At 38.0% G+C, this 21,175-nt stretch overlaps 1 protein-coding gene across 1 annotated transcript in view; it reads left to right on the top strand.

Annotated features, from left to right (window-relative positions):
* Window positions 1-17,171, top strand: part of TDRD3 (tudor domain containing 3) — a 223,027-nt gene extending 205,856 nt beyond the window's left edge. The window contains exons 12-14 of the mRNA XM_063425944.1: window positions 2,276-2,401; window positions 15,951-16,074; window positions 16,961-17,171. Coding sequence (XP_063282014.1) covers window positions 2,276-2,401; window positions 15,951-16,067 — 243 coding nt within the window. The 3' untranslated portion in view covers window positions 16,068-16,074; window positions 16,961-17,171. The remainder of the gene's footprint in view (window positions 1-2,275; window positions 2,402-15,950; window positions 16,075-16,960) is intronic.
* Window positions 17,172-21,175: the final 4,004 nt, after the last annotated feature.

The following is a 21,175-nucleotide window of genomic DNA, read 5'->3' as shown; positions in this document are numbered from 1 at the left end:
TCGGATCTATTCTTGTGGTAAAGTTTAATAATTGTTCTATTAGAAAACATCTTGTTGTGTCTGTCATGATTTACTGTGGACTAGTTCTCCCCCGGTGTTTTATGTTTGGATATGATGCTGAGAGGCTAAACACTGAACCATGTCACAATTTGGGTGCATTTTTGAAAAAAACGCCTAATTTCCTATCTCTTCAATTTTCAGATATGGTTATTCTCTAAAGTGAATTTTAAATAAAATAAAGTGCATTTTAAATGCAATCCTAAAATAGCAGTACGTGAAAAATTATCTGTCAGTTATGCTTTGTTTGGCTACTCTGGTATTAAACTTGAAATTCACTTTAAATTCTGAACTTCAGTAAATAACCTTGTGTGTGTGCTCTAATAGATGTTTTGGCAATAAATATTGACTTTGCGTTTGGTTGTTTGATCCTGGTAGTCTAAAAAGACAGGGCCTGCATTTTGTTCTGTTTCCTAGGGATGTGACTAGGTAACTGCATCAGAAGGACTTGGACCTCTTTAAAATGGCTGCCATTTCCCAAATGCATGTATCAATTGATTTATGGTGTTGTAAAATGAAATAAGAAATTCTATTCATGCATTCTAATAACCGAGGAGAAAGAACCCTGTGACATACAGTACAGAATGTATTTTATGTGTAAGGTATAATGTACATGGTACAATACATTACTATACGGTAATTATACCACTATATGTGGATGGGTATTATAACCACATACAGACACAAATTGATATGCTATAGACTGCCTTGCTTAAAAATCATCTCAGAAAAGGTGCACGAATATCCTATTGAACAGTGTGCACGTCTCATCCAATACGGAGTCTTTAGCAAAACTACCATAGAGATAAGTTGATCTTGCAATGCTAGTTCATGTACATGGTCTAATCTACAAAAGTGCAGAAAAATAAAATCCGCCTGTAAATCCTACCACTGCTCTATGGAGAGGTAGGACTGCATGATTTTAATGAAAAAGTCTTAAAGCAGGCTCCAAATGATAAAAATGACCACTGAAATTCTTTAAGAACACCTATTTAAACACAGAGCAAAAAATGTTTTCTAAAGAGTTTTTAAAATTCGGGTTAATTTACTGAGCAGGGGTTTGAAAATAAATTGGCCAAACAATATGTATACAGCAATTTACCAGTATCATTATTATAATATACCAAATAGATTTTGCTTTCTTTTTTTCTTTGTAAAGCATGAGGGGAGGTGGAGTTCTATGGACTTATTTGTTGCAAGTGTTAAGAGGCCAATTTAGTTTCGCCCTCCCACCATTAGATTTCAGTTGAGATATTGTTTTCTATTTACGTACACATGCTCTGAGGATGAGACATATTTGAAGGCTTAAATAATTAGCACAAAAACATTATAAAGGGGGTAAATTAATTTGTAGCTGATACCAAGGCTTCTAAAAAGTCACAACATGTAACACTATATTAGTCTTTAATGTATCATCACATATACCCATTTAATAATGGAAAGTTTGTATTTATAGAGCACCAATGTAGGTCCTCAGCCATTGTGTAATATCAAGCCTGGCAGCTGTGATACTGGCAGAGCATTATTGGAGTTTATATATCACAACAAGTGGGCATGTACTTACAGGCAACACTGCACAAGAATTGTTTGAAGTACATGACATACTCTATTGGTTTTAATTAAAAACGAGCAACAGTTGATTGGTAGCTTCACTTTGATAATGCATAATCACAATAATATGAGTATTCCATTCTGCACATTATGCCAGAAAATCATTTATACTGGAGCATTTTTATTTTGTTTTGTGTTTTTACTTTTCTTTTTTCACTACTATTCACGCTAGGTAATTGCATGGAGCTTATGATGCTAAGCTCACAAACTAATACATCTGGGTGTATATTTACATTATTTGTCATTTTTATGAAGGCGCGTTGCTACAAATCCTCAAACATTTTTTGATTTGTATTTATTTATAACCTTTACTGCACATGATATTTCTATTCTAAAAGTTCAGACCCTTCCTAAATCTTTGTAATAAAAGGGATGCCATATAGTTTTAAAAAAAATACCTCTCCTGCATTTCTGTAAAAGACAAACCAATAAAATAAAATTGTGTACATTTAATATAATTCGGAACAGCAATCTATGCACAAAATTCACCAATTCACAGGTATTAGGATGATCTTCTGTTAATTTGGGTATCTCAACATTAAATCTTTTTAGTTTGTCTAAATAGCTTAGATTTGAATATCTATGTAATTCTTTACCTTTTTTCCAGTTCTATCGAGCTGAAGTTCAAGCCCTCCATTCATCTGGAACCACAGCAGTTGTTAAATTTAGTGATTATGGAAACTATGAGGAGGTACTACTGGACAACATTCGACCTATTCAAGCAGAGGCATGGGTATGTGGGAAATAAAGTCAATGTCATTGCAGATACTACTTTCAAATATAAATGTTCGCTTTGAGATGTAACATGACAACATAGCTGTTTTCCAGTTTAGATGTGATTTTATATTCTCTTTGCATTATAAGTGCAGTAATTTTGAATTTACTGTTAATATGCTGCACGTTGTAAAAAAAATACATATTAGATACAGTTGGGGCCGAGCATGGGCAAGTAGCTTCATGTGCTCAACTGTTGATTTTCTTTTATTTACTTTTTTTTTTTTTATATATATATAATTATTATAGTACTAGCTTGTGGTACTAAAATGTAAGAACACTTGCAACTTTTCCCTGTTGACTCAGTGGCCGCAGTGCCTGTTATAGTGCCAATTCCTTTTTGACTGCTTTCATGAGGCACAAAGCAAACCAAGTTGATATCAGCCACATGATTATGACAGGTGCACTCCATACCTTGTACTGTAACACTAGACCACTCTTGATCGTAATCACATCTAGGTTGGTGGACTAGGTTCCTCATGTAAAGGGATTCCCGGAGGGCAGTTTATCATGCCGTAACCATTGACAGGTAACAAAGAAGATTTCATAAAAAGATCAGAAAATAAAAAAGTGACACATACAAAAAAGCCCTCCTAAAAAGGTGAGAATTACTTGACAAATGACAAACCAATAACTAAATATTTGGGGAGTATTTGAGCATATCTGTTAAAATGTAAATGTTTATTATTTACGTTATACAGCACTAAGATATTGAGCAGTAGAAAACCCCATCATCAAAACATTGACAACAGCAGCATGATTTATAAAGTCCCTCATATAAGGAACAATAAGAACATATATCAATAAAGAGAACACACCAACAAGGGGATGAGGGGTACAGAAATCGTAAAAGGTTAAATTGATAAATACCGTAATAAAAGGACTCTAGTAAATTATGTTATAATGCCACTTACCAAAAAGAAACACAGAGTGACACACTGAGGGAAAGTCAATACATAAAACATAAATGAGGAGAGTAGCATAAAACCCTAACCAAATACCAGTATAAGCAAAAAGCTATATTTATTAAAGACAGAAAAACAACTATAGCAAGAGAAACAGTTTCTAGTACCACATAAAATTGAAACTATGTCTGACAGCCAGGGAGGTGTTTCTGCTCCCAAATATACAAGTATGATTTCTACTCAAAATGTCATTTGTACAGACTGTAACAGATATGACAGGCTCCAGACACATAAAGCACTTTAGTAAGCTGTGGTGTGTCCCTTTAAGACTGGTTGATAATACAAATGTATGGACTGTATCTGAGAGATAGTAATATATGCTAAAACAAGTGAAATGTATGTGACTTATAGTCCAACCCCCCAATGTTATGTCTGCATTACTAAATTACTAAAAATTAAAAGAAAAGGACCATTTACCACAAAATTTAAATATCTCCAATTTTCTGTATACATACATTTCCTGTTACTAATACTGTCCCTGTGCATCACCAAGGTTGCCATCAAAATCAAGGTGGCCCCCTTTAAAAATGTATTGGCTGTCCTGCCTACAGACACACTCCCAGACCATAACTGTACAGTGCAACACTTCCAGACACACACTACTAGATGGGCACACACAGATACACCCTTCCGCATACATTAAGATACAAATATCTAAAGAAAAATACTGTTTTCCTACCACTTATTTTGCTGCAGGACCACGATTTCACTGGTGTCCAGTGGGGATCAAGCTGTGCAGAAGACTTCATTCACTCCTGTGTGGCATCCTTAGAGCTCTGGGAGAGATTTGACATCACTTCCTCCCAAGGCTGCCAGGCAGGAGGATAATGGGGTCTGCCAGAACACCCCAGCAAAGGGTCAGGTCATTTTCTGCTGATCTGCAGCAAAATCTGTTTAGATAAAGTATTCACGCTTCCCTGTACCCCAAAAGGGCCCCAGAGCACGACCGGACTCCCTTAGACGTGCCTTTTTGTTTTTCCCGTATATTACCCTCCATTTTACACTGAAATGAAGAGTTTCTTTACTGCTGTTTTTTGTAGGAATGTTGAAAAAAAATTGAACACTTTATTTGAAAGTATATATTTTTTCTGTGGAAGTATATTGCATAAAATATAATACAAATTTATCATTGGTATAAAAATATGTAACTTAGTACCCTGTGTTAATTTTGTTGTTCAAATAGTCTCTTGCTTTATGTTTCATTTAATTTACTTTAGCACAGATTGGCTTCACTGATCAATATTAATTTGTGTTGCGCTGTAATCGGGAAAGTGTAAACTGGAAAATCAATTTGCCCTAATTTATGTAATTCACACGCAGTTTCTAGCCACAGTTCTCCTTAGCAGACATTTTGTCATTATTATTATTATTATTATTATTTTCTGCTTTCATTTTATAATAATATAAAGGGACACTGGTGTGCAAAGCACCTTGTCAAATAATCCCTATCTTGAATTTCATATGCATATATAAAAATGGATAGAATATTCTACACTCATAATGTTTACACCATTTTTGTAGTTACATTATTTTACAATCTTAAGGCACATTACCCATGTTTACTAGCAGTGTTTTATGCTTAGACAACCATTAAAGTCACCTAGAAGTGGTCTGGATGCAGTGGTTCTGTCATTTTAACCTAACAATGTAAAATATGGCATTTTTGCAGAAACTGAATGTTTACATTGCTAGGTTAAATAGACTTGTAGAGGTGCTTCCTCCTGAAGAACCAAGTGGAATTTGGTCCTTTATTTAAAAAGGGTGAACAGAGTAGTCCTGAAAAAAAAAGTCTATTTATACTTTCGGGACTATAGGTTCTCTTAAAATTAAGCTTATAAAAAAAAAATATACGGTACTTAATATTCATTGACCAAATGCAAGAGCTATATAAATGCAGTTTCTACTGTTGATTTTTATTTTTTATTTAAAATAATTGTTGTACAGGAAGTTTGTTGTAAGCTGTTGTAAGGTTATTGTAAGCCTTATCAAAACTTGCATTTTTTAAGTACCGTATATACTAGATGTGGCGAAATTAACCTCGCCACTTGTGCCTGGAGAGGACTCCTTGCCAGCCTCTTGCCATGTGATTATAGTCCCTGGGAGGTTTGGCCCTTTAAATACAAGATTTGGGCATAATGGATTTGTGTTGTGCTGCTGCTGGCCATTTAAGAACCATCTGTGGACATACTGTGACTTTTGGGAACAATGCCCCTTTAAGACTATGGTCCCTGGAAGATATTGCCTGTTAAAGACTATTTTAGCAGATTGAATTTTAAAAGACTTGCTGCACCTTTAAATTGTATTGGAGCAGTTCTGCAGCTTTAAATTGGCACTTCGGATGCAGCCGAAGTGGCCGCCATTCGACAAACGACCACGTGGCGGCGGCCATCTTTGTTCATTCGAACGAGGTCAGCGGTATGTGTAGCCAAATCCATGGAACTGAAATCGGCTACACATTTCAACGAACACCGCTGACCCTTACCTTCTCCTACACTCCGTTTTCAGCTGCAGAGACTAAGTCCCGTTCAACAGTTTGAACTCACTGCTATACTAAGCTAAATGCACGAACGGCCCCGTTCGTGCATTCAAATGGGACTTAGTCATTTTTCTGTGTAAAATAGACCGACCGCACAGCCCAAATCTATGGAACTGTTTTGGGCAGGAAAATGTGCTTGCGGTCTGTCATAAAGGACTCCCAGCTAACATTTTATCTACTGGGGGGATTTAAGTTACAGTATATGTATTAAAAGTGTATTTTTCCTGCCTGTGATAAATTACATTAACCCATTGTGTTCAGTAATTATATCACAGGCAGAAGGGAGGGATTGCATGTTGGTGCTGGGTGTGTTTTACGGTTTTCCTGTAAATGATTGGTTGTACTGTGTCCCACCCTGTGGGATGTCCCCTTGCATGGGGACTTGCATAAAAGCTAGTGTGTGGTCATTAAAATCAGATCATCTTGTACCTTCATGATGTTTCGGCTCATATTTGGGGGATTGGAGAACTACACTCTGGGGATTGCTATAATCACTATATTCCCCAGGGTATAATCACTTGTTCCTGTTCCTGCTCTCTGGGGGAAAGAGAGGTTTTATTCCAGAAGTTTGGTCCTTAAGGGGTTAAATATAACCCTCCAATGTATGATGGAGTTCTGTGGCCATTGTGTAAGATTAAGTGTGTGTGTGTGTGTGGGGGGGGGGGGGTTGGTGGAAGAGAGGGGGTTTGTGTGACTTAAAGGACAAATGTCACCTCAAAAAAGTTTTAATATAATAATCCTTACATTTTTAAATGAAGTATAGATATAAAAAAAAATAAATTAGAAACTCATCCCAACCTTTAGTGTATAACAGGATCCTTCAGCCAAATATATAAATGCCCCTTTAGTCAGACAGTGTTTGAATCCAGCAGTGTATATGACCCTCCCTGCTTCACTTCCTGCACAGTGCAGTAACATCAATTTGACTATTTGTAGAATATCAGCTCCAACGTGGTCCGTAAATAGATGTGTACGGGTGATTAGTAAGATTTGCTCTTTTATGCTTTTCTGACATCTGCAAGTCTCCCTCGTTTAATAAACTGCACAGGGCAATGGCTGAAGCAGGAAAGACCACATAAACTAAATGTCTGACCCAAGGTGCATCCATATGGCTGAAGGATCCTGTTTGTTTTTTTTGCACATACTTATTTCCTTTGAATGCTTGATGAAATGATAATTATATTACAACATATTTTTAGGTGGCAGTTGTCCTTTAATTCTTGATATCGGAACTCAATCCACTGAACTTATTGACAGGAGGATTGGGAATTGGTGTTAACGAATTGCAAAGAGGAAGCAGTTGACATTTTGCTGTTGAATTTGGATCATGCTTCCATGCAGGGAAAAAACAACCACTTTAAAGGATTGTGAAACTTAATGACATAAGCCGTTCAATCCCTCTTCTGCCTGCATGTAATTAACACATTACCTGACTCGGTAGTGCTTAGTACTTATAGAAACAAATTGTCTTTCAATTCCCACAAATTGCACACCATTAACACCTTCCAAAGACACACGTGTGGTTTACCGAATGCTGTTGATCAATAACTTCCAAGAACTGTGGAAAATATCTTCTGTCCCTGTAAGAATTAACATACGTGGCAGAAATAATAAAGGGTTTACAAAATAAACTATTATTGAAGAACATACCGTGACAGATGAATTCTATTATTAATGTTAGAGCAAGTGAAGGAATACTATTGTTAAACATTGTAAGTATTACGTTTACCAAGGTGACCAATTTCTTTAGCCTTTTGTGTATCTCGAGTTCTAAAATGTGTATGGTTAACCCGTATTATCTTGTCCTTTATAATTTACTCTGAAATTCTATAATCCAAAATTACATATTTTCATTTCTCATTGCTTTCTTAAAGTATCTTAAAGTTTTGTACTTTAACACTCTTTAAAATTCACCGTAACCGTTTTAAGAAATGTTAGTTGCTGTATGCATCAAGTTAGGAAGTTTACATATATTTATCACAGGCACATTTCCATGTGCTTATAGTGGCACTGTTACTCTTATCTTTATTCTTCCCCTTACAATACTTCCCCTAACCTCACTACCTCTGCTGTTCCATGTTCATTCGCACCCGCTACAGCGAAAGAGGTTACTGCTCTGCTCCAGTCCTCCAGCCCCACCTCCTGCTCCCTAGATCCAATTCCCTCACATCTTATCTGTACTCGGTCTTCTTCTCTTTCCCTACCTCTCACTAAAATTCTCAATCTCTCTCTCTCTCTCTCCTCTGGCATATTTCCATCACCCTTCAAACATGCAGCTGTAACCCCAATTCTAAAAAAGCCCAACCTTGACCCTAACTCCCCGTCCAACTACCGTCCTATCTCACTACTGCCTTTTACATACAAGATCCTTGAAAGAGTTGTGTATGCGAGATTGGGAGACTTCCTCGTGTCCAACTCTCTGCTAGATCCGCTTCAGTCTGTTTTTTTACGCGCTAAGCACTGTGTGGAAACGGCACTCTGTGGAAATGATCTACTCGCTGCAAAATTTCGTGGTCACTACTCGATCCTAATTCTCCTTGACCTTTTTGCGGCTTTTGACACTGTTGATCATCAACAGCTTCTTCTCATCAGCCACAATATCGGTCTACAAGATATTGCTCTCTCCTTTTGCTCCTCCTACCTCTCCCAGCGCTCTTTCATTGTTTCTTTCTCTGGCTGTGCTTCTTCTCCTCAACTCCTCTCTGTTGGTGTCCCCTACTGTTCTCTATCTATACTGCCTCCCTTGGTAAACTCATTAGCTCCTTTGGCTTCCAATATCATTTCTATGCGGATGACATGCAAATCTATCTGTCCTCTCCTATCTCTCCCAGCCCCTCTTGACTAGTGTCTCTGACTGACTCTCTGCTATTTCTAACTGGATGACTGGACTGGTCTTTCCTCCCTCAAGTGTTGTTATTCCTGTGTCTCCCTTCCTCCAAGTCTCCAACTGTGCTACCATCACCTCCACCACACAGCTCTTCCCTCCTGACACCCGGGAGGTATCCATGCGGCCCATGGCCGCTGGGGTCATGGCTGCGGCCAGGCCTCCAGGAGTGATACTGTGGTAGATACGCCACTGTCCCTGTGACTGATGCGCCCCTCCTGGGCCATGTGATTGCGAAGTCATATATTTATATATGTGTGTATATGTATATATATATATATATATATATATATATATAATGTGTGTGTGTGTGTGTGTGTGTGTGTGTGTATATATATATATATATATATATATATAAAATCATTTTACCTAATTAAGTAATTTTATTACATTTTCAAGGACCTGCCTGACAACCCAGGCAGAAAGTTCATAGAATTTAATTTGCAACCCTATATTTAACCCTGTAACTTTTGAAGACATCATAAAACGTGGGGGTCTGTTTTACTCAGGAGACTTCGCTGATTACAAATATTAGTGTTTCAAAACAATGAAACCTATCATGGCATTTGTGAAAAATGCAAAAACCAATATGAACGCAATCTTTGGCATGTGTTTGTGGAAACAAAAGACTAGACATATACCCCATTTGCAATACCCTGGGTTGTCTACTTTTGCAAATGGTTTGCCATGATGGGAGTAATTCTCATTCCTGAGCTACCATGCGGTCTCAAAGGGAACATAAGCAATATGGCAAATTTTAATATGTATAAACATTAAAATGCTATATATGCGACCCTGTAACTTACCAAAACCCCATAAAACCTGGATATGGGGGGGCACTGTTGTGCTCGTGAGACATCACTGAATAGAAATATGTGTATATTATTATAGTAACAGCTAACAGTCTTATGACCTTAAAATACCACGCAGAACTAAAAAAAATTATGGTTGAACAGACATATAGTCAAATTCCAGTTTCTGTTTTTATCAGAATGTGTAGAATTGCATCTGCCCTTAAGGGTTAAGCTTTATTCTGAGTAATAAGAACGTGTGTACAAACAATAGCAACTGAGAACATATCTTGGGTGTTTGTGTTCCTTTTTGTTATTTGCACTCACATGGTTCAAGATGTTCCCTCTTACTTTAGCTTCCTAACACACTGCCTTACCATAGATAAGTGCATTATATGCACTTGTGCTCTCAGATTGTCCAAATTAAAACCTAACTTTCATGGGCATTGTTAAGTTTCTGGTTTTTCATTATCTATATCATCTTAGGGAATAATTTAGATTATCAGAATATGAGCACCCTTACAACACGTTTTTTTGACATCCATTCACTTAGACTAATAAAAACCAATGGTGATATGCATTCATCAATATTCCAGTGAATTTCTAGGATGGCTATCGGCATGCATTTTACAGTGCAATCGTTTTTTTTTTTTTGTTGTTTTTTTTTTAAACATTACCTCTAGTTATCCAGTAACTCTGCATACAACTTCACATTAAGAACCTTAACGACCACATGACTTTTTATGCCACCATGCAGTGCAGGGCTTTAATGCCCCTTGAAGGCAAAGACCGTCATGCAGTCAAAGTACCAGCAGGGGTTAAATCCCTGCTGTTACCAAAGAACCCCAAGTATATTTGGACACCTATGTGTTCCCTCTATCAGCTGGGACTACAGTTAATTGTCCCAAACTGAAAGATGAGATATGTGCAGCGCTCAAAGTGAGCATTGCTCCTATCCATTGAAATCCTTTGAAAAACTGTGACGGAGTGATCTCGCTCAGCCACGGTATTTCTGAATCTGCCCCCAACTGGCAGAATTTTAAAAAATAATGTAAAAAAAATGGGTGATTTTGGGGTTTTGGGCATCTTTTATAACCTGAGTGTCCCCTTTATCAGTTGGGACAACAATTAGTGGGCCTTTGAGTTGATATACCACTGTTGAGCGATCATGCTCAGTAGCATCAAATTCAAACATGTCATTGTGCCCCCACCCCCCAAATCTAAAAGTGTCGCCCCCCCCCCTGGATTCTACGAATATTGTAAAAGTTGTAATCTCAGCTTGCCAAATTATGCAATGTTTAGCTTTAAAACCATAATTTACTCCTTGCAGAATTTGTATTCCAACTTCAAAAAAATTATTGAAATCCTAGACCTATTGGACAATTTAATAATCAGGACTAATTTAGTGGATCCATTTTGTGTTGGTTTTCTTTAATCATGCTTAGTGTACGAGTTATTAAATGTAACCCTGAGTAGAAAATGTGTTTTAATTCCTCCCCCTCTTCTTTTTTTATATGTTATTCCTTACTAATATTGTGTGATGTATACAGTGACGGCTCTAGACTTGAGGGCTTAGGTGAAACTCAAACATGATCCAAACGAGTAGTGTGCAACAATTGTAAAAAAATAATCAAAGTAGCTCTAAACACTTGTGAAGGGTACCTTGGTTCCCTCATCAAACAGTATATATTCAACGTATGTTACAGGTTCACAAACATATAACACAGAAGTAGAGCACTATGTATATAGAATAGTGTCTTACCCCCTTGCCAATAAGTGGAAGGGACAGTAGATACAAGTAAAATTACAAATAAAGAAACAATAGTGCAGGCAATAGCCACCCAAAAATGTAACTCAAATAATGTTGTATACACACACTCACACTGCATAGAGCCAATCAGAATAGGCTCCTTAATTTGTGCAATGGCAGTGGTGCTTATCAAGGTGGCACCCCACCTTTATTCTCACTTGCAAACTTTGTCCAATTACCGTCCCAGCAGAAGTAGTTCTTCTTCATTTATTTACAGTTATAGAATGGTCGCTATCCTTCAACTGTTTGCTCTTCATCTACTGGTAAGAGCTATTATGCCTAAAATAAACGTATTTTAGCCAAACAAGTAGCATAACCAAAATTCATACATGCCTTTTGACATTTTGGATAAAAATCAGTGTTCCTTAACATCGCTTATTGCTTAGCCCTTTCAAATGAGTTTTAACATGTACTATATTTAAAAGGTTACCAGTGGCCTGAAGGTTAACAATACCTTAGCTTACCATGCCCTATCTCCTAACTGTTTTCCATGTTTTAAATGAGATGTAAAAGGTAGAGCCTGTGGATGCTGAATTCAATACAACTAGCAGTATGGTAGGCAACACAAAGCTGGCATTAGCTTGTTCCGTCATCTTGCTTAAACAATGGGGTTTTTCCAAGTGGACATCAAACACACAAACCAAGTTTCCCCCAAAAAATTGTTCTAGAAGTAATTCAGAAACCACTCACCTGGTCATTTTGCTATAATTTTTTAAGTGTTTTTTTTTTGTTTTGTTTTTTTAAAGTGCTACTGTACATCTCAATCATTAATTGCAATTATGGCTGTGACAAACATTTTTACATTTAACATTTATATTTTATTGTGGTGACATGCTATTCAATTAGAAGCTTACACGGAAAATATATTCTTTAATGTCTCATCAAAAGGTCTTGGAATCCCCCTTCTCTCCAGATAAGTGTCAGTGCTGTTTGATACAGTATTCTGTGTTGATTTTCTGCTCATCATTGGTATATAGGAAAATTATTAATTGAAGAAATGTTTGTGTATTAATATTGAGATACAGAATGCTGGCTGACAGATTGTCACATTTAAATAGATCTAAAATTAATCGCTAGCTGATATGGCATGTTTGTGTCATCGTGTATTTTTTGTCTTCTGTGCTCAAGCTCCCCAAAGTAAATTATGACTTGCTGCTAGATGTTCCTTAATTAGCCTACCTCCTGCATTTTAATTAACAGTGCTCATGTTGTTATATCTAGTATTATGTGTGAGCATTTTTCAAAATAAACCTTTTAATATTAAGTAATTAGAGAAAGAGGCTGCCTCATTATACTTAATGAATTTGAAAGAATCAAATTAAATACTTAGCAATAAGAGCATAGCATGTTAATTATTCTAATATGTTCTTATTATAAAAAGCGTTGCGGTAGCATTTTATGTCTCTTAAATCCATGTTTGGCAGCACTAAAATGGTAAAATCTTTATAAAATCAAGATTGATTGTGGTCCAATGCAAGTCTATAACCGATCGGGAATCATAGTAGCCCCATTTACTAAGAATGTTTGTTTTGTTATTTATTTTATTTTGTTATTACACACACAAACACAAATAAAATGTGCGCCTTGCGCTTATACTCCCACTACTCCTGGGCAGCAGTAATGGCTACAGTATTCATCAGCCCAAATACAAAGAACTGAAACCACAAATAGTTACCTGCAATCTATCCCAAATCCCTATGCACATTTAAATAACTGGGTTCTCTTAAAAGGTTTTGTTTTGACGTGGCAGGTGAGCTTACAGACCCCTTAACACCGCAGCCAAATGTACAAGTTGTGAACGAAACAAAATGTAAACAAAACCTGGCATTTGCGCTATATGTCTGTCCAACCGTAATTCACCTCTTTCATATTATATGCACCCCCCCCTTATTATATATCATTTTATTCAGGGGAAACAGGGCTTTCATTTAATATCAAATATTTAGCTATGAAACATAATTTAATGTGAAAAAAATGGGAGAAAATACGATTTATTTTTATTTTTTTAGTTCTACATGGCATTAACTGTCAATGTCATAATACTGTTTGCTTTTACTGCAATAAAATATACATATTTGTGTTCAGCAAAGTCTCACGTGTAAAACGGTACCCCCTATGTACAGGTTTTATGGTGTTTTGGGAAGATACAGGGTCAAATATAGCGTGTTACATTTGAAATTGAAATTCGCAAGATTGGTTACGTTGCCTTTGAGACTGTATAGTAGCCCAGGAAATAAATTTACATCCATAATGGCATACCATTTGCAATAGTAGACGACCCAAGGTATTGCAAATGGGGTATGTCCAGTCTTTTTTAGTAGCCATTTGGTCACAAACACTGGCCAAAGTTAGCGTTAGTATTTGTTTGTGTGTGAAAAATGCAAAAAAACACAAATTTTGGCCAGTGTTTGTGACTAAGTGGCTACTAAAAAAGACTGGACATACCCCATTTGCAATACCTTGGGTTGTCTACTATTGCAAATAGTATGCCATAATAGGGGTAATTTTCATTCTTGGGCTACCAAAGGGTCATAAAGGCAACGTAAGCAATCTGGCGAATTTTAATGTGAAAAAAAAATAAAACACAAGCCTTATATTTGACACTGTAGTTTTTGAAAACACCATAAAACCTGTACATGAGGGGTACTGTTGTACTCAGGAGACTTCGCTGAACACAAATATTTGTGTTTCAAAACAGTAAAAAGTATTGCAGCAATAATAACGTCCGTGTAAGTGCTGTTTGTGCGTGAAAAATGCAAAAAACTTCACTTTTACTGGCGATATCATCGTTGTAATACATTTTACTGTTTTGAAACACTAATATTTGTGTTCAGCGAAGTCTCCCGAGTAAAACAGTACCCCCCATGTACAGGTTTTATGGTGTCTTGGAAAGTTATAGGGTTAAATATAGTGCTAGCAAATTAAATTCCCTATACTTTCAGCATGGGTTGTGAGGCAGGTCCCGCTAATTGTAATTAATTAGGATACCTAATTATGTAAAATTATTACATAAATATATGTGTAGAATTAATATATGTGTATATATATATATATATATATATATATATACGTGTATATATACGTATATATATAATTTTTTTTAAATATTTTTATTTATATAAGTATATATAGTGATATATACGTATATATTTATGTATATAGATATATATATTATTTCGTTCTACGTGTATTTTGATATAAATATATATATATTAATATCACAATACAGTTAGAACAAAATAAAACACATCTATATATTTTTTAATATTTTATTTTACATTTTTTTTTTTTTTTACGTATTTACATTTTTTTTATTATATATATATATAACAATAATTATATATATATTTAATCAGTATCAGTCTACGTGTAATTTGATATTAATATATATATATATATAATTATATATATATTAATATTAAAATACACCTAGACATGGTATGTGTTTGTGTGTATATATATATACTTAGATCATATATATATATATATTATATATATATGATCTAAGTATATATATATTTTTTTTTTACACTTATTTTAAGTTATTTTTATTTGATTTTCAGACAGCAGGGGGACTAACTGTCATTACAGTTAGTCCCCCTGCTGGCATTGCTGCAGCCAGCTATCCCGGCCATGTGATTGTGAGGTCCTCGCAAGGACCTCACTCTCACATGGCCGGGGGGACCGGAGGAGGAAGATCTGCCGCGGGGGGGCTCCCTGGGAGTCCCCCCAACCGCGATCGCCGGCGTGACCGGGACCGGGTAAGTAAAAAAAAATACGGAGGGCGTACTATTACGCCCTGCGGCGTTTAGAGTAGCTTTAAAAAGGACGTAATAGTACGCCCTCCGGTCTTAAGGGGTTAAGGACTGAGCCAAATGTTCCTGTTTTGATCAAAATAAAACATAAACAAAACTTGGAATTTGACACTATGTCTGTTCAAGCGTAATTCACATGCAATTATTCACTGTAATGAACAGTTAATACTATGCCTATTCATGCAGTCTGGAGGCACTAATTTTGAGCAGATCCAGACATACATATCCTTGTCTTTCCAAAAATTAGTGGGAGTTACACTCCCAAGCGCTACCTTCCACCAAACTGCAACTGAATTAGTAGTTGTGAGGGACTGTAATCTTACTAATATCAGGCAGCACTGGGACACCTGCCCTTACTGTAATGTCCTCCCCTTTCCGGTACAGGGTTTAAAAACATATTTAGGACGATCCATTAAAGGGAAAAAAAAACTAAGTCAATTTCTTATTTAATGCAAAATTAGCATAATTGAAAGAAAAACTAAATCTTGTCAGCTATGCTTCTAGTTCAGCAACTTTTGCCTTAAATATTTAATTCTCTCTGAAAGATGTGTCCTCCTTTTCAAATATAAATGTGACATCATATGCTGTCTAATCTGTTAACTACCATTTCAATAGATTTAGAGGATAACTTATTAAGAATGGTGTTGATGTTATTTGGACATAGTGGTACATATGGCTTAATTTTGTTTCAATTTATTTCAAACCAGGAAGAAGAAGGAGAGTTTGGAGATTCACTTGATTTTCGAAGAGGAGGGGATGGTCAGCCAAGAAGATCTACTAGACCCACTCAGCAATTTTATCAACCACCTCGAGCACGGAACTGACTGTTAGGTGAAAAATGTTAGATCGACTAAGCCCAAAAAGTCATTCATTTGAAGACACCCTTTGTTAGTTTACTTCTGCCGTATGTGTATATATAGACTTGCTGCTCCTCCTCCTCAGTCAGAAAAATGCAATCTGTTTAAAAAAAAAAAAAAAAAAAAAAAAGTGTGATAAAACATTCAATGCTTGGAAAAAAGAAATTCTATCATCTTGTTAGACTTGGTTTTCACCAGAGGCATGTGTTTGTTTTTTATTTTTATTATGTATTTAATTGATTGTACGTGTAAGTTAGACTCCTACCTGGCAGACATCATTGAGAAACCTTGTATAAAACTATGCAAATAATTACACAGTAATCAAAACTCTACCATCTCCTTACTGGAACACTCCAAGCACCTTAAACTAGAGCACACCTTAGTGGTTATGGTGCTACAGGTGCAATGACACCTCTCTTGAGGATGTAGCCATAATGTTTCCGAACTTCTTAACTTGGGTGTGCAGGTCACTTCCTCCATGGAAATTCTGAAAATCCTTTATTAGCTCATCTGCGTTCATCCCTGCCATGTAGGAAAGTCAAATTGTCTGATAATGCCAGATTGCCCTCAGCCAATGAGCTAAGCCCTGTAACACTGGGCTTTGCTCAGTGCAAAGAACTTCCACCTGTCATAGAGGAGGTGACCTGCAGACCCCAGTTTAGTGTTTAAAACTTTTGACGACTCTCGGGTGTACAAGGTCTCGTCTGTACCGATAACCACTTCTGCATGTGGCAGTGGTTATGGTGCTTAGTGTTCCTTTAAGAAATGTTGTCTATATTGAATCTTTGAATATTATTATTGTTTCTTCTAAAGCCAGGCTAATGTTTTCTCCTTTCTTTTTCTTTTTTTTTCTTTTCCAGACTTGTCTTGAGTGAGTAGCATATGGAACGCTACAGCAGTTTTCACAGAAGTGGTATATTTTTTCTAATCAATTGGCTTGCACTGTGGTCTCAATGCATCCATTGTGGGGGTAAACACACTACAACTGGAATGTTGAGCTTTCAATATGTAGCTCTACATATTTGACAACATACAGTAACTAGAATGCAAAGATAATTTGTGTAAAAAAAAACACATTTTTTTTTTGTTGTTTTTTTTTCTTCCTTCCATCAATAAACCACAGTTTACTAGTAACTTGAGTCCTGCGTATTTATGCTGTTTCTCCCTTGGCAAATTTATGGTTGCTCTATTATTTACATTATTATTAAAAACCACCTTGAAACTGTTCTGTTGAGAATTGAGATAATTGTCTTGATTTGATGGTAGTCCAAGGAGATATGAAAATTATACTCTTGTATGCATCAGACGGACAAAAGGTTCATGACATCATCTCACCTGCCTCATCCTTGCCTTCTGATCTCCTTACAACATAACACAACAGATTCTTCATGCTGCAACACCTCTTGTACAAACTACAAAGAAAAAAACAAGCCCTAAAAATGTTTATCGTCTTTTTTAATAGCAAGAAACATCACAGTTTCGTTTCTCATCTTATTTTCTCACGCACAGCTGAACAGGATTAGTAAAAAAAGAGTTGTTTTTTTTTTTTTTGCTCAAGACAATAAGCTTTACACTTAAGATCAGTGTAATCATTGTGTAGTGGTATGCTTTGTCCCTGTTTTTCCCTAAATCAAAAACGTATCGATTTTTGTCTTGCACAAAGGGTAATATTTTTTTGTTGTAAGGGTGTTATTTTTTTTATCTTTTTTTTGTTTAACAAAAGTTTGATAAACTTATAGCAGTGATTCCCAACCCGTGGTACACATACCCCCAGGGGTACAATTCAGTGCCTCTGGGGTACGCAAATAGAAATTAGTAATGGCAGCAGTGTAGCCACACCACACGGGCTGGGAACCTGGGTAAAGGGCCATTGGGTGGCCCATGCACTTAGGGCCACCTGATGGAAATGTGCCATGAGGGGCCCGGTGGTGTGCTGCCCTTGTAATGTGCAGGTAGAGCTGGGCGGGACTCTGCCATGCGGAAGGAGAGGGAGGGAGAGCCACAAGCTGTGCTGTCAGTGCCTGCCTCCACCCGCGCACAATATCTCAATGCCGCCCTACTTGCCCAGCCTCTTCCTGCATAATCCAGCCTCTGCCCACATAACTCCACCACCTTGCTGACCCATCCCCGCCTCTGCCTGCATAACACCGCCCCTTTGGCTAAACACTGCCCCTATAAAGTAACCCTGCCTCTAACAGACCCCTTGGCTCTGTCTGCCTGCTAACTCCAAACCGCTCCAGCCAGAAGAAACCACCCTCCAGCTGCCATAAGGTATGAGACTAAATGTTTCACCTGTATCTTTGTTTTGGGTGTTTGTATGTAATGCTTGTATATGTGTGTCAATGTGTATATCTGTGAATCTGTATGCGTGTCAGTTTTTGTATATGTGTATCTGCATGTATGTCAGTATGTGTATCAGTGTGTCTGTGCAACTATGTGTGTTAGTGTGTGTCAATGTTTGGATCTGTGTGTCTGCATGTGTATCAGTGTGTATATCTGTGTATCAGTGTGTCAGTGTTTCCGTCTGTGTCTGCATGTTTGGCAGGGTTTGTATAAGTGTGTCTGTACATCTGTATGCATGTCAGTGTGTGTGTATATGTGGATCTGTATGCGTGTCAGTGTGTATGTGGATCTGCATGTATGTCAGTATGTGTGTCTGTGCATCTGCATGCATCAGTGTTTTTCTGTGTGTTTATGTATCTGCATGTGTGTCAGTGTGTGTATCTTTATCTGTGACAATGTTTGGATCTGTGTGTCTACATCTATATGCGTGTCAGTGTGTGTATTTGTGTCTGATACACATGCAGATGCAAAGACACACAGAAACTGTATCTGTGTATCTGCACGTGTCAGTGTTTGCATCTGTGTGTCTGTGCAACTGTGTGTTTTAGTATTTGCATCTGTGTGTCTGTACCAGCATGTGTGTCAGTGTTTGTGTCTGACTGTACATGTGTGTGTATATGTCTGTGTCAGTATGTGTATATGTGTGACTGTACCTGTATGTTTGTCAGTTTGTATCAGTGTGTATGTGTGCCAGTGTTTCTGTATGTGTGTCTGCATGTGTGGCGGCAGTGTTTGTATCTGTTTGTACATCTGTATGCGTGCCAGTGTGTCTATCAGTGTGCAACTGTATGTGTGTCTAACTGCACTGTGAGAAACATGGGGAGCTTGGAGAAGCAGGGGAGCCTGGGGCTGAGGAAGAATAGGGAGCCTGGGGCAGAGGAGAAGAAGAGAGAGCCTGGTGCACAGGAGAAGCAGGAGGAGCCTGGAGCAGAGGAGACACAGGGGGTGCCTGGGGGCGGGGCAAAGGAGGAGCAGGGGCAGAGGAGAAGCAGGAAGAGCCTGGGGTAGAGGAAGAAGCACGGAGAACCTGGGGCAGAGGATGAGTAGGAGAACCTAAAGGCAGAAGAAAAGCAGGGAACATTTACTCAAGCATACACCTCCAGTTCCCTACGCAAACATAATGGTGTTGCAATATTATTACATAAACAATGCTCATTTCAGGTGGTGAATATATTCAGGGATTCAGAGTGGAGATAGTCTTTTTACTAGACAGCTGGGATCTAATGTAATGCATTTTTAACATTTATGCTCCTACGACCGTTGATAGAACATTCTGGGTGATGATGGGAGATGTAGTTCGTCCACTGGGGTAAGAGGCGATTGCAATGCAGTCCCGTGTCCAATGGCTGATAGAAGCTTTAGGCCAGGAGTATGCAATCTCAGGGTTTGGAGGGCCAGGATAAAATATTTACATGGTTCCTCAAAGGGCAAGGGCTAGTGGACATCTGCTGATATTATCAGAAGTGGTAGCCTGATCCAATCACAATGCTTCCCCATAGGATTGGCTGAGACTGACAAGGAGGCAGATCAGGGGCAGAGCCAGCATGATTCAAACACAGCACTGGCCAATCAGCATCTCCTCATAGAGATGAATTGAATCAATGAATCTCTGAGGAAAGTTCAGTGTCTGCATGCAGAAGGAGGCAATACTGATTGTTTGGATGCATTTTAGGCAGCCATGACCCAGGAAGGATCTCTAACAGCCATCTGAGGAGTGGCCAGTGAAGTTATCACTAGGCTGTAATGTAAACACTGCATTTTCTCTGAAAAGACGGTGTTTACAGCAAAAAGCCTGAAGGTAATGATTCTACTCACCAGAACAAATTCAATAAGCTGTAGTTGTTCTGGTGACTATAGTGTCCCTTTAATGATATTTTAGCACAGAAAGACTAATCAGAAACACAAGCGTGGTAAACAATTTACAATATTCTGAATAAGTAAACAATCTATTTTTTTGTATATAAAAAAACACGAGTATAAATTAGAATATCAGCTAGGTCCGTTACAAATGCTAGTCTGAGAATCTATATGAGGCAAGCGTAAAAACAGGCTAGGGTGATTGGTATAAGAATACCTAATGCACAATACCACTGGTGCTTAAAACCAGTTCCGGCGCTTCTGTTAAGCGACCCAGGCGGTGGTCTAGGACGCCAGTTCCCTAGGGGCGCCTCTGGCAAACCTGCAGCTATAATTGTGTCTGGGCCTGTCCGGGCGACTGGACCACCCAGACAGACCCAGTAACGCATGGTAAAATTGAGGATGGCAGCCAGGTGCCAGCGGTGCTGCCATTACTCACACAGTACTACACTACCTTCTGGCCAGAGCCTGGCTGCAGCCTGCACTTGATCCCATTGCGCGCAGGCGCTCCCGCCCCCTACCGTGGATATGGGAACATGTCAGATGAAGTAAGTGGGGCAGGGCAGCAGAGAGTATCTGTCCCAGGAGACCCTTCACCGGGTGCGCATAATACCTACACAGCAGAAAGTGGGGTTGATACAGGGAGTAACAGGATGCCAGGAAGCAAAATGATATATGAAATTAAGGGATGTGTGTGTTTCAGAGAATGTGTCAGTTTGCATGGGTCTGTGTGTGTGTGTGTCAGCCTGCATGGGTCTCTGCGTGTGTGTGTCGGGCCTGCATGGGTCTCTGCGTGTGTGTGTCGGCCTGCATGGGTCTTTGCGTGTGTGTGTCGGCCTGCATGGGTCTCTGCGTGTGTGTGTCGGCCTGCATGG

This window comes from Pelobates fuscus, chromosome 1 (assembly GCF_036172605.1).
Source record: "Pelobates fuscus isolate aPelFus1 chromosome 1, aPelFus1.pri, whole genome shotgun sequence".
NCBI classification, from domain to species: Eukaryota; Metazoa; Chordata; class Amphibia; order Anura; family Pelobatidae; genus Pelobates; species Pelobates fuscus.
The sequence above is the reverse complement of the archived record's forward strand: the minus strand, read 5'-3'. Positions and strand labels throughout refer to the sequence as shown.